Source organism: Pelobates fuscus, chromosome 5, assembly GCF_036172605.1.
Source record: "Pelobates fuscus isolate aPelFus1 chromosome 5, aPelFus1.pri, whole genome shotgun sequence".
In the NCBI taxonomy this organism is placed as follows: domain Eukaryota; kingdom Metazoa; phylum Chordata; class Amphibia; order Anura; family Pelobatidae; genus Pelobates; species Pelobates fuscus.
The window spans coordinates 300,220,341-300,235,393 of NC_086321.1; the positions used below are offsets into that span (position 1 = coordinate 300,220,341).

Below are 15,053 nucleotides of genomic sequence, written 5' to 3' on the forward strand. Positions count from 1 at the left end.
GAGAATAACAGTACCCCCCATGTACAGGTTTTATGGTGTTTTGGAAAGTTAGAGAGTCACATATAAGGCTTGCATTTCATTTTTTTCACATTGAAATTTGCCAGATTGGTTATGTTGCCTTTGAGAGCGTATGGTAGCCCAGGAATGAGAATTACCCCCATGATGGCATACAATTTGCAAAAGTAGACAACCCGAGGTATTGCAAGTGGGGTATGTCCAGTCTTTCTTAGTAGCCACTTAGTCACAAACACTGGCCAAATATTAGTTTTTTGCTTTTTTCACACAAAAACAAATATGAACGCTAGTTTTGGCCAGTGTTTGTGACTAAGTGGCTACTAAAAAAGACTAAACATACCCCACTTTCAATACCTTGGCTTGTCTAATTTTTCAAATGGTATGCCATTATGGGGGTAATTCTCTTTCCTGGGCTACCACACTGTCTCAAAGGTAACATTACTAATCTGGAAAATTTGAAAATGGAACGTTCTATATTTGACCCTGTAACTTTCCAAAACACCATAAAACCTGTTAATGGGGGGTACTGTTGTACTCGTGAGACATCGCTGATTACAAATATGCACATTTTTTTGCAGTAAAACCTAACAGTATTATGACATTCACAGCTAAAATGGCAGACGGAAATACAAATTAAAAAAAAAATCTTATTTTCTCACCTTTTTTTTTATTTTATTCATAATAAATTATGTTCCATATATGAATAGTTAATGATAGATTAAAGCCCTGTTTCTCCTGAACAAAATGATATATAATAAGTGTGGGTGCATATAATTTGAAAGAGGGGAACTACGGTTGAACAGACATATAGCGCAAATTCCAGTTTTTGTTTACATTTTGTTTTGATCAGAACGTGCACTATTGACTCCGTCCTGAAGGGGTTAAGGACCAGGGCTCTTTTTACATTTCTGCGATGTTTGTGTTTAGCTGTAATTTTCCTCTTACTCATTTACTGTACCCACACATATTATATACCGTTTGTCTCGCCATTAAATGGTCTTACTAAAGATACCATTATTTTCATCTTATCATATAATTTACTATAACATGTTTTTATAAAATATGATGAAAAAATGTAAAAAAGCACACTTTTTCTAACTTTGACCCCCAAAATCTGTTACGCATCTACAATCACCAAAAAACACCTGTGATAATTAGTTTCTAAATTTTGTCCTGAGTTTAGAAATACCCAATGTTAACATGTTCTTAGCTTTTTTTTTTTTTTTTTGTGCAAGTTATAGGGCTTAGTAAAGTAGCATTTTGCTATTTCCAAACCATTTTTTTTCAAAATTAACGCAAGTTACATTTTAACACTGATATCTGTCAGGAATCACTGAATAACCCTTCACATTAATTTTTTAAAAGACAACCTACGGTATTAACCTTGGGGTATTTTGACTCTTTTCATGCAACCATTTTACCACCAATCTATGCCAAAAAAAAAAAAACTTTTTTTTTTTTTTTACACGCATAGCAATTTCAGAACACATGTACTGAGTGTCAGGATTACAGTATGATCCAGCACGTAGAACTGTGTAACACAGAGGACTGATAGGTAACGTATACCGGACATTAAAATGGCCGGACTAACGTACCAAAGAATAGTCAGAAATAGCCGAGGTTAAGTGATACAGAAAGAGACACAACGATAAGGAAAAGCCAGGGGTCAGGGATGCCAGAAAACAGGGAAGTCAATATAAATGCCAAAGTCAAATAACCAGAAAAAACAGAATCAGTAACGTGCTCTCGGACAACCACAAGGGAAACCACGACAGGGCACTGAGCAAGATGAGAACTGGGCCTTAATACTCCCCCTGTGGATCTGATTGGTTGTAACCAGCCTTTGACCCCAAAGGCAGTTACCAGGTTCCTATTTGCATGATAGCTGCTCAGCACAAACCCTTCTGTGGATTGATTGTTGCTCGGCACAACCTTTCCTGTCAGGACAGTAAATGCCTGTAACAGCACCCCCAGGCATAAATGGGGTTAACAGCCGTTTAGTAGATCTTCCCCTTCCAGAGACACAGGCACAGCTACTGTAGAACACCAACCTCCCGAACTGCATACAAGGGAATGCTCCAAACTCCCGAACTGCATACAAAATAGCACTCCAAACTCCCGAACCGGAACCTCACGAATAGCTGTTAGCAGACGAACAGGAAAAGCACCCAAGCGGCTTACACTCCTGGCAATCAGTCTCTAACAGCATACAGTAAATCCCCCCCAAAGACGAGACAGAGCTCCGTGTTGAGGGTCAAGCAGTGGTCTGTATATTGGCACCAAAAGAACCTTCTTTTATGCAGGTTTCCCTTAGATAGGACCACCCACAGGGTTTTACAAAACAACCAATCTTACATGTACATTACCGAAAACACTCCCAGCAATTATACTCAAAATCCTCCCCTCTGCCTGTGATATAATTATGTTACACAATGGGTTAACATAATTATCACAGACAGTCAAAATACAGTTTTTACACATACACTGTAACTTTAAAACCATACGTCCAATCTCCATAAAAATTACATATTTAGAACATTTAAATACATACATAACTAAAAATCACAGAAATCCCTCCAGTGGATAAAAAGATAAATGGAAGTCCTTTATGTCCTTTTTTAAATAATGAAGTTTATTTATTTAAAAAAAAATGGTATCTTCACCGAGTGCCTCAAGGCTGCCAGGCGCCACGTGAAGCAACCTGGAAGTAATCGCTACGGGGGCAGTGATCACTCAGGTGCCCGGCAGTAAGGAGAGGCAGTAATTTGCAGCTAGGGAGATGGAGTAACATATATTAGTTGAAGTAGGGCACTTAAAGGAAATCTATAGTTTTTGGAATTTAATGTTGTAACACTATAGTGCCCTCTGATCCTCTCTCTTGTGCCCCCTCTCAAACACCGCCTCTCAAGTTTCCCCTTTCTTTGGAGAATGCGACACATCAGGAGGAGAGACAGAAAACAGGAAACAGACGATCCGAACAGTTGGAAAACATGGTAGCGAAATCCTGTGAAATGCAGTCCAAGGAACATCACAACTTCAAGCCTGCGGGGGAAACCAGTCAAATTATGCGAAACACACCGGAGGACGTAAGGACCATCAAGCAGCACCGCATCAAGCTGTGAAAACACCAAAAACAGTAGCCCAACGGTTAAATCGATACTTAAACCAAAGTGCGCATGCCAAGACACATCAGATCCATAGATAGGTCATAGTACCAACAGAGCAAAAAAACCCATGACAAGAACATGAAACAGAACCGGGCCACGTGAACATAAATGGTTAAATGAACATAGTGCATAATACCACAAAATACCTACCACACCCTGGAATCCTTATATGAGAGAGAAAGTCAGCAGGGAGGGAGAATCAAGTGAAACAAACAGAAGGGTGGGACAATACTCGCCTCCATGTCTTTCATTAAATCATGACTTTTTGTCATGAAATAACAAAATCATGCAATTTTATATCCCGACACGGAGGCTCCTATTGCAAGTTTAAAGCTGACAAACAACCGATGAGAAACATGAGGGACTGGGTGAAAATAACATTTGCGAAACGTGGATTCAGTGGACCAGTCTGCCAGCCTCCTCAAGTCTTCCAGACGCACCACCAAAGACGTGGCTGCTGCTGCCCCCTTGGAAGAATGGGCACCAAAAATGGACATATCCACACCAGCCTGCGAAATCACCCATTTCACCCTGCGAGCCAAGGTAGTACTGGAAACGTGAAAACGGCTGTCGAACCGAGAGAAAAAGTTGTGAAGATGATACCGAACGATGGGCACTCATCCGATGCTCATACTCACGCAAACAAGCAACAGGACACAACGCCGAAGAAGCAGGAAAACTCGGATACGATACCGAGCAAATAGCCGTCTTAGTGCGTCTGGAGATGTTAAAGGTCACCCAGTCCGGAGTGCATTGTAGTCCAGGGCATGAATATCCGAAACCCGCTTGCATGAAATGAGGCAAAAGAGGGAGACCAATTTCACTGACAATTGTCGTAATGAGAGTTAGGAGACCAGGAACTAAAGAAAGACAACACGCAGGAGACATCCCAAGTGGAAGAGTATCGAGGCCAGGAGAGCGCGACAGTCGTAAGCCCCAAAGCAACCGGCACACCAAAGGGTGTTGGCCTGCGGGGCAACCGTCAAAACCCTGACTAGCCGAAGAAATGGCCGATCTGTACAAGTTAATTGTGCGATACGCACGACCAGCCTCGAATAATGAGGTGAGGAATTAAAGGATTGCAGTTACAGGTGCTGAAACGGGATCCGTGTTCCGAGCCAGGCACCAGCCAGCCGAAGCTCTCCAAGCAGTCCCATATGACAGTCTAGTACCGGGAGCCCATGCGTCCGCCAGGAGGCGTCGAGTTGCGTCCGAAACTCCCTGGACTTCCTCCACGCGAGCAGCTGCAGAGACCTGTCCAGCAGAAGAAGGTCCGGGTAAGACGGCAACAGCCTGGGCACACCCACTGCCAGTCCCAGAAGCTGTGGGAACCAGGATTGAGTTGCCCAAAACGTGGTCAGCAGGATTAGTTCGGTCAGTTGGCGGCAAACATGGAGCAGGACCTGAGGGATCATGGCAAACGGAGAGAAGGCATAAGGGAGCGAGCCGGTCAAGTCTTGCAGGAAGGTGTCCACTGCCTCTGCGCCCGAATTCGGGCGCCAGCAGTAGAACTGTGGCAATTGGGCATTGAGCTGGGATGCAAAGAGGTCGATGGCAAAAGGACCCCAGAGAGACGAGATTGCGGAGAACACACCTACGTCCAATCTCCAGTCGTGGCTGTCAGACAACGTGAACTCCAGTCCACATGAATGTTGTGGAGCCCCGGGAGGTATTCCGCCTGGACCACCAGATCCCTGGCAAAGCAATACGCCCAAAAGTCCTTTGTCAGGTGGGCCAGAACTGCCGACTGTGTGCGCCCATGTGATTGACATAACGGACCGCTGAGACGTTGTCCATTTGCAGCCGGATGCATGCACTGGCAGTCACGTTTGCAAAACTCCAGATTGCAAAGGAACCGGCCAGGAGCTCCAGAGCGTTGATGTGGAGACGGGATTCGCCTTCCAAACAACGTCCCCCAGTAGTCACACCGTTGCAGTGGGCACCCCAACCGTGGAGACTTGCATCAGAGTCCACTGTGAACTCCGGTTGGGAACCGAAGATGGCCTTGCTATTCCAAGCCGAGAGGTTGTCTTTTTGTCCAGAGAGGCCATGTCCGCATAGGATGCCACGTTGCAGAGGTACGCGTCCTTCAGATCCATTGCTGAGGACTCCAGTGGTAGATGTGGAAGCTAGTTAGATCGCTACTTTCTCGTGAAGGGCTGACAATTCCATGTCTATCAAGACGCGGTTGCGGTTTCCCAAGCCTTGAGGTATATCCAACTCACCAGGGGAAGGAGGGCAGGCAGGCACTTTAGACTTGGGCATATTGTATTCTGTGACACCCACAAAAAAATAAAAACCCAGTACAATACTAGACCCTGAACAAAACTGTAGAAAAAAACAATAGTACAGGCTAGTATTAGTTAGTCACCCCAGACTAGTTACACCAAAGTGGGAGAGATGGGGGAGCTCACCAGGGCCCAGGCCAGCAGACAGGGTAGACACGCCGTAAAGCAGAGCCAGAAGGATGGATAAGATCAGAAAATGGCCGCACTCTCGAGAGATTCACGGCAAAAAATCCTGCGAATCCATTCATTTTGCGAACTGAATTAGTGGAAACAAACTAACGAACGGTCAGTACGTGGCAAAACAGCAAAAACAAAAAACATTCACGGCAAAACAGTCGAATGCAGCAAAATAGTCGAACGGTACCATATGCTGGTCAAACTAACAAAGTTATGAAAACGGGCGCAAAAGGGCACCAAACAGTCAGGAAGGAGGGGGGGGGGGGGCGGATTGAAAAATAAGGCAATAAGAATATAAAGGATTTGAAGATAGGAGTAATAAGGCAACGTTCAAAAGTGAGGATAGGAATACATGTAAGAATCCCCCAAAGGAACATCTGGAATCCTGGGCTCAAAGGTAAATCTAAGAAAAAAGTGGGAAGTAGGTTAGCGCTAATAATATACACAGTAGGCAGCAACCTTACAGAGGGTCACCCTCTAACCCTCTGAGTTAAGGATGTACAGGTAAAAGGAGAAAAAGGCTGTGCCAAAAGAGACCTAAAAAATACAATAAAATAAGTCCCAATAAGAATAAATATAAAATAGAAAAATAAAAAAAAGAATAAATGAAAATGTCAATGTCTGTTGCGCACGTCGCACTGGTAGGATGTTCTCTCTTCCTATGATGCTTTAGATCCTCCCGTGATATGAAAAATATAAAAGGGAAAAGGACCAATTGTGCAGGGTGTGGGGTACGTGGCAGATGAAGAATAAAATGTAATGAACTCACATTTGCATGAGCTATGACCAGCTCAGGGGTAATAGGCGTTCTGCAGTAAAATCCCTGCTAGTAGGATATCACGAAATTCTGATCCACTTAGAGTCTGGTGCTGTCCAATTCTCAGGAGAAGGGAGAAAAATATATAGACAACAGATAGTGCTCTCCGAAGATAAAATGTGGTATAGATACAAAACAAAATAAATATACTCACAATATAAAGTGCAGATGACACTGCACTTGAGATATGGCGTGGGCGGTATAATCCCCACCTCAGGATATATAAGATGCCAGGAAAAGAAGATATAAAATTGTAGTGATAAAAATATATAATAAAAGTATGAATGGCACAGAGATAAAGCCAAACGTAATTTATTATTAAAAATATATAATAAAATCCATTAACGCGTTTCACCACTGGGGTTTTATCAAAATGGAATAACATTAAAACCTGGCAAGAATAAAATATATATAGGTGCACTGTTACTTTAAAAACGGCGCCAAACATAGCATCAATTAACATAAGCCAATCACAGTTAGGCATAATACATATGAGAGATAAAACTTATAATACTGTTAGAAATAGGTATATTCTTAAGTGGAGTGAGGTCTGGTGTGTACCAGACATAATGGGCGAAAGTAAAATAAAAACGAAGCTTATAGCCTAAATAATATTATATTAATTTTTATACACTAGCGCGTCACGTGACCCGCGCGGGGTTGTGGGAAATGTAGTGCGCGGACCACGTGATCGCACTTGCCCACATCCAATGAACGTCCTAGGTGGGCGGTGCTCGTGCGCGCCGCGTCACGTGGTCCGCGTCACACAAGAGCAGTGTGACACAGGAGTCCTGTGATCGGCGCTAGGGAGCTTGGGAGATGTAGTCAGAAAACCCGAAATGGGTTTTAAATAGAAATAGCTAGCATAGACATATGTAATATCAGCAAAAGGATTAGTATGCATATTAAAGTGCTGAATAGCAATAAGTAGCCATATATAAGGATAGTGAAAGAATAACATATAAAAATTAACTTGTTATTGGCAGGCATAGACAGTATATATAGTGATAATCATATTAATGTTAAATATGTATACTATAGCAGCATGGATAGTATTCATCACATTAGTGCAAAGTGAACTAGCAGCATAATGTTCTATTTTTAAATATTAAAAAATAAAATAAATATAAAATGTCTTAAAGGGCAATACTATCCATGCTGCTATAGTATACATATTTAACATTAATATGATTATCACTATATATACTGTCTATGTCTGCCAATAACAAGTTAATTTTTATATGTTATTCTTTCACTATCCTTATATATGGCTACTTATTGCTATTCAGCACTTTAATATGCATACTAATCCTTTTGCTGATATTACATATGTCTATGCTAGCTATTTCTATTTAAAACGCATTTCGGGTTTTCTGACTACATCTCCCAAGCTCCCTAGCGCCGATCACAGGACTCCTGTGTCACACTGCTCTTGTGTGACGCGGACCACGTGACGCGGCGCGCGCGAGCACCGCCCACCTAGGACGTTCATTGGATGTGGGCAAGTGCGATCACGTGGTCCGCGCACTACATTTCCCACAACCCCGCGCGGGTCACGTGACACGCTAGTGTATAAAAATTAATATAATATTATTTAGGCTATAAGCTTCGTTTTTATTTTACTTTCGCCCATTATGTCTGGTACACACCAGACCTCACTCCACTTAAGAATATACCTATTTCTAACAGTATTATAAGTTTTATCTCTCATATGTATTATGCCAAACTGTGATTGGCTTATGTTAATTGATGCTATGTTTGGCCCCGTTTTTAAATTAACAGTGCACCTATATATATTTTATTCTTGCCAGGTTTTAATGTTATTCCATTTTGATAAAACCCCAGTGGTGAAACGCGTTAATGGATTTTATTATATATTTTTAATAATAAATTACGTTTGGCTTTATCTCTGTGCCATTCATACTTTTATTATATATTTTTATCACTACAATTTTATATCTTCTTTTCCTGGCATCTTATATATCCTGAGGTGGGGATTATACCGCCCACGCCATATCTCAAGTGCAGTGTCATCTGCACTTTATATTGTGAGTATATTTATTTTGTTTTGTATCTATACCACATTTTATCTTCGGAGAGCACTATCTGTTGTCTATATATTTTTCTCCCTTCTCCTGAGAATTGGACAGCACCAGACTCAGACTAAGTGGATCAGAATTTCGTGATATCCTACTAGCAGGGATTATACTGCAGAACGCCTATTACCCCTGAGCTGGTCATAGCTCATGCAAATGTGAGTTCATTACATTTTATTCTTCATCTGCCACGTACCCCACACCCTGCACAATTGGTCCTTTTCCCTTTTATATTTTTCATATCACGGGAGGATCTAAAGCATCATAGGAAGAGAGAACATCCTACCAGTGCGACGTGCGCAACAGACATTGACATTTTCATTTATTCTTTTTTTTATTTTTCTATTTTATATGTATTCTTATTGGGACTTATTTTATTGTATTTTTTAGGTTTCTTTTGGTGCAGCCTTTTTCTCCTTTTACCTGTACATCAAAGGTAAATCTAATTTAACTTAATATAATATAAAACAGACTGAATAAATAGGAAAAAAACTGACTATAAGATGATAATAATAATTATAAGGAAATAATAATTGAATAATAAGTAATACAAACCGATAAAGGCAATGAGAAAAAACACTTACTGGTAAGAGTAAAATTTTTGTACTTATCTTGTGTGGAGGAGCAAAGAAAGCGGAAGCTTGCTGTTATACTGGGACCTGGATGGGGATTGGCTAGTGTCTCATTGTATTTGTTATATTTTTTTCTACTTCTGTTCTTTGCTGCTATTAGTGGACAGTAAAGAAAGGGTTATGCAATATGAGCCTCTGTGTCTTGATATAAAATTGATTATTATACACAATAAAGTCTGTTCAGTGACAATCGTGTGTGCTTTTTGTAACTTCTCTATGACATGTTTTGGCTTTATTACTTGTGAAAAAAAATGTCTCTTCCCACAAGTAATACAGCAAATTACTACAGAGTTTCCCAGATTACAACTGAGTTACATTTTCTAGTTAACTCCATGATGAAATAAATGTTGATGCTACTTCATTAATCAGAAGTCATATGTTGCATTCAGAATTCTGACACTGAATGAATAAAAGAGATCCCACGGAGAACGTGTCTATAGTACGGTCTTGTTTGTTGCTATCTGCCAATAGTAGCTGCTTTGTCAATGCATACTATTCACATAGCCAAACTTACTTTGCCCTTATCATATGTCATGTTTTTCCCCATCGTATACTAAAGTACTATTTGGAGTAAGAAACTCCAGAAACCTGCATTATTATTTTTGTTTTCTTTCATGTAGATGCGAATATTATGCTATAGCTGCCAACTGTTCGGTGGAGTCATGACGCAGAAGAATGGAGAGAAGAAGAATTGGGAAAAAAGTCTCCTTATTGTGGCTTCTCAGCTTAGCCACTGCCGAACAGTACTGCGTTTATTTGATGATCTGGCCATGCTAGCTTACTCAATGAAGTATGGTCTGGGGAAAAAGGTAAGCTACATTATCACATTAACTTATTGCTATGTTAGTACTTGAGAGTTCACTGAACTTTGTTGCTCCAGTTTTTTTCCCCCCATTGTGTTCCCTGTCATTACAACAATTTAAAGGGACACTATAGTCACCAGAACAACTGCAACTTATTGCATTTGTTCTTGTGAGTATAATCCTTGCCTTCAGGGTTTTTGCTGTAAACATTGTCTTTTTAGAGAAAATGCAGTGTTTACATTACAGCCTCCACTCCCCACTCTTTTGATGACTGCTAGAGGTGCTTCCTGGGCAGGGCTGCAGAGTAAGCAGCACTGCCAGTAAGTGTCTCCACTCTGCATGCAGACACTGAATTTACCTCATAGATATGCATTGATTCAATTCATCTCTAGGAGGAGATTCTGAATTGCCAGGGCTGTGTTTGACTTGTGCTGGCTCTACCTCTGATCTGCCTCCTTGACCGTCTCAGCCAATCCTATGGAGAAGCACTGTGATTGGCAAAGACTACCATTCCTGATGATGTCAGTAGACAGAGGCAGTTCACAGGCAAACAGTGGGAGAGCCAGGAGCTGCAGACTTAAATACAAGTAAGATTTTACTATGTTTTTAACATGATAGGGTCAGGAATACATGTTTGTGTTCCTGACCCTATTGTGCTCCTTTAATGTTATCTATGTTTTAAGAAAAGTGCTTTCCTGGAACTTTCTTTATTACTTCTATTCCCCTATAGGAAGAGGACTGTATTGTCCGCTGGATATCGGTCATTGGTAACATTGCTGACCAGCTCTACTACCCTTGTGAACACATGGCATGGGCTGCAGATGCTGGTGTAATCCGCATGAAATCTGATAAGTGGTGGACAGCCAGTACTGCACTTTGGGGCCTCTCTCTTTTTTTAGGAATTCTAAGGTATTCTTTTTCAAGCCTTATGTAAGAATGTTTGCTTATATTTATTTTTATTTTTTCTGTGAATATCCTTTTTTTTCTTGTCAAAAAGGTAATATGCAATACTATTTTTGCAGGTTATTGAGACTTGCAGATTTTTAAACAGCAAAAGGTAGTAGTGATCGATGCATGAGCAGACTCACAGGTCTGTAAGAGTAGGAAGTCAGGAGACACATAGGTCCCAAATTAAGCAACTTTGGTAACTGGGATTGTCAGGTGGAACTAGGGACCTAATGCAGTTGCCGTGTCAAGGCACATTGGTATGTAGTTAATTTGGTGTGGTAGTGTATGTGGTTTGTCTGTCTGGTTCTAGAGATTGTATACCTGGTGCATTTCCGAGTCCCCATGTCAACATGCTGAGTTTTTCCATGTCCAATGTGTGTGGGTACTAACTGATTCACATTGCAAGGAGGGGGGGGGGCTAGGGACTAGGGGTTTATGAGAGATGGAAGAAAGAGGGGGGAAAATAGAGAAATGCATAAAAAAAGAGCGGGGGGATCCCCCACCGTCTCCACCACTTCGGCCCGAATGCCCCTTTGCGAAGTGGAGGATTTGTAAGTTAAATTTCATTCTTGGTCATTAGTTTGTGTCTATGGTTTACCGTAAAAGCGATTTGGACGTCTTGTGACTCCGTGGTAAGTTGCCATTGAGTCCAGATGTCGAAGGTGAGATCCTCCATCTAGCGTAGCTCTTCCATGGGGTGGGGTGATCTCCACATTGTATTTATTGTCAGAGACTTTTTGTAGGTTGAGGCCTAGAGTTTGGTATGGTGGAGTAGGAGTAGCGGCTTAAGGGTGGCAGGGCATCAGAAAATGTTAAAATAATTTTATAAAGCTTTTTCCAGAAGGGGCGTTTCAGGTCACAGTTCCACCGCAGGTGTAGAAGGGTGCCTACCTCTCGTCCACATCTCCAGCAATTCTCATCAATAGAAGGTATTATAGTGTGTAGTGCCTGTGGGGTTTTGTACCAGAAAGTTAGGAGCTTATAAGCAGATTCTTGGATCCTGCTAGATATCGCACAGTATTGTGGTAGATCACATATTTTGCCATTGTGCAGGTGTGAAAGTCTCCCCTAGAGCTAGCTCCCATTTTCCCATAAAGTTGGGGGGTGGTTGCCTTTATGAGTATTGTGTGTATATAAGGAAAATCCCATGTTCTAGTGGATCCTCCTCCAGACAGATGGTCTCCAGGGAAGTGAGGTCTCATTTCATGAGTGACCTCTGGCGTATGGAATAGTAGAATTCACTTAATAGTTTGTATCGGAATTGCTGCATACAATTCAGGTTCCCTTTCCCCCTTAATGAGGTCATGGGTTTGATCTTGCCATCGTGTATAATAAGTATCTGATTTGAAAGGTTTTCGCTTCTAGGCAAGGTGCAAAGACTGGGTTGGGGTTTATAGGGTAGAGTGGTGAGGGGAAAGATGTGAACTCCAGCTTCGGGGCTTGAGTATGCCATATGTTCCAATCTGGAACCTGTAAGTGGGTCCAGCCACGGGATATCCGCCATCGGTCTACCCATTTGTGCGCCTTCTATCTTTTTCCAGAGTTTGGTCACTTCAGGTTTGGCCCATTCTACCAACTTCTAGCTTGGTAGTAGAGTCTAAAGCTTAAAGCTTTATTTTAATGTGTTTGTGTAAGTAGATAAATTGTAAATGTCGAACAGATCCAGCTTGTCTAAATATCCTTTCATTGCTTACTTGTAATTGAGTACACTCTGACCTGCTAAACACAATCTAGATATCAATCGTCTTTTATTTTGATCATGTACCATTCCAATTTTTTTCAGCTTTCTAATTTGTCAAAGAAAATGAAAAGAATTAACCTAGGGCCAAAATTTAGATATCACAAGGTAGAGGGCACAAAAAGGGGGGTAACCCCCTAAATGGTGAATATCATAGAGAATAAACAAAAAAAGAAAAAAAATGCCATTCTACCTGTGTATGATTTACTGAGAAGATTATAGGCTTAAAAAGTAACTTTTAATAAATAAATCTAAAATAAAAATATATTAAAGAAAAATCATATGAACAACAGGAGTGGGTGGAGACTATACAGTGAGTAAAACTCTGACTACTTATACAAGCTGTAAAAGTGTATACATAACACTAATGCTGAAGCAATACTGTTTTGCTACAATATAACATCAGTGTATTCCCAAGTAATAGAAGTGATACTATATTATATATCACTAATAGCTGTAACAAGAGGGGGGGGAGATAAGACGACTGCTAAACCAGTGCTGTCAATAGTTAAAAGATTTATGGATAAGTAAATACCTACATGATAGTACAACTAACGACATGGGTTAGCTCCACATACAATAATTGATAATGTTCTATGGTGCTTAACCTCAGAAAGATCCAAGATAATGGTTCAGCTAAGACAGATTTCTGACAGACGGCGATTAGCCAGTTAAATATCACAAAAGCTGCCTAGATCATAGCCGCGTATTGATAATAAATAAAGGTTGCTGTCAAGTGTAAAATAAGGGGTTGCTGACCTGGCTCCGTTTTTTCTCCAAGATACCAGTATATTCTAGTGTAACAACGGCTGCCTGCACTGAGTTATCTTATGCTTTACCACAGTGGAGCACAAAGTAGTAGCTCACCTGTGAAGGACTGCTGACAGGCAGCAGTTAACCGGTTAAAAGTCACACAAGTTGCCTAAGTGCTAGCTGCATCTAAATAATAGGTCAAAGTATAAAGAGAGGGTTTGCAAACAGTTTTGAACAGGTTGCCTAGGTAGTAAAAAATATACAGACAGGGACAGAGGAAGGCGTATAGAATAAAGATTCCTGAGTCTTGTGCCTTCGAGGGCACCCCTTAATAAAATGCCTGGTCTTATCAATCTCCCCCCATGAACATAATAAAGGAAAAAGAAAGAGAAATAAAGTATGTACAGAGCACATAAAATTAGTGTTAAGAGTCTCCAATATGCACTCCTGAGATGCTGGACATGAAAGAACTTGATGTCGGTAATTTAGCAATTGATAAGCAGAGAGTTAGGTGCCGACACCAATAATGTGTCAGTATGTGTCCAGAGCCCCTGACGTGCACGTTTCGCCAGTGAAGCTCATCGAGAACGTGCACGTCAGGGGCTCTGGACACATACTGACACATTATTGGTGTCGGCACCTAACTCTCTGCTTATCAATTGCTAAATTACCGACATCAAGTTCTTTCATAGGGGCTCTGGACACATACTGACACATTATTGGTGAAAAAAGTGTGTCTTATAGAGTGAAAAATACGGTATGTTATGTTTTATATATCATAAGAATCCATGAATTATAAGGAATTTCTTTTTGGCAGTGCATGAGAACAGGCAACCCCAAAACCATATACAAAAAAACTGAAAAATCTAAGAAACCTTATTTTGTCTTCTCTAACCCTCCTACTTGTTCCTAGTATCAAACAAAGAGAAAGTACTCCTTTTTCTTATTAAAGCAGGAGTACAGGAAGCATGTCTATTTTAGTGATGAACATGTAGCTTACTCTATTAAATAACATTTGGTAAGCATGTCCCTCCCCGCTTAGATACCTTAAATAGTGGATCCCATAATCAACTCTGATTGATTATGGACAGGTGTTCTCTTTGGCCCGCTTTGCGTCGCTTCATGTGGAAAGAGGCACTGGCTGCTATCCAGGAGCTTCCTCATCGATGACCACTACCTGCTTGGTGACCTGTAACTTCCATATCTAGCTGGTGGTGTTCCCTTTATGGACAGACACACACTGGAAGTATGTTCCGTATTGCAGACTGACTCAGGTGATGGCCATTTAAACAGCAGGCTCAGCTACTGTGTACAGCTGGTGGATTGCACACCCAGGTGTTGGATACATTCCATGGTATTCCAAATGTGCTTCTGAGCATGTACAGATATTACACAATGAGATATGAGATATTACACAAACTGTAACAGTGTGACAAGTATTGAGCTGCATAGAAGATAAAACGAAACAATAAAGAACAGCCCTGGTGTGGAACGATATAGTGGAACCTACTAGGAATATAGACATTACTTTATTGGTTTATCCACATTACTATCTAATAGATAACTTTATAATTATCTGAAGAGGTGGGTGCTGAAGACTGTCTAATTCCTCGGTTCTC

General features: G+C 41.0%; 1 protein-coding gene across 2 annotated transcripts in view; it reads left to right on the forward strand.

Moving 5' to 3' along the window:
- LOC134611534 (peroxisomal membrane protein 11C-like) overlaps positions 1–15,053 on the forward strand; it is a 179,855-nt gene that overhangs the window by 72,248 nt on the left and 92,554 nt on the right. For both annotated transcript variants that reach the window (XM_063455489.1, XM_063455490.1), the window contains exons 2-3: positions 9,813–10,001; positions 10,726–10,904. In XM_063455489.1, the coding sequence (XP_063311559.1) occupies positions 9,813–10,001; positions 10,726–10,904 (368 nt within the window). The remainder of the gene's footprint in view (positions 1–9,812; positions 10,002–10,725; positions 10,905–15,053) is intronic.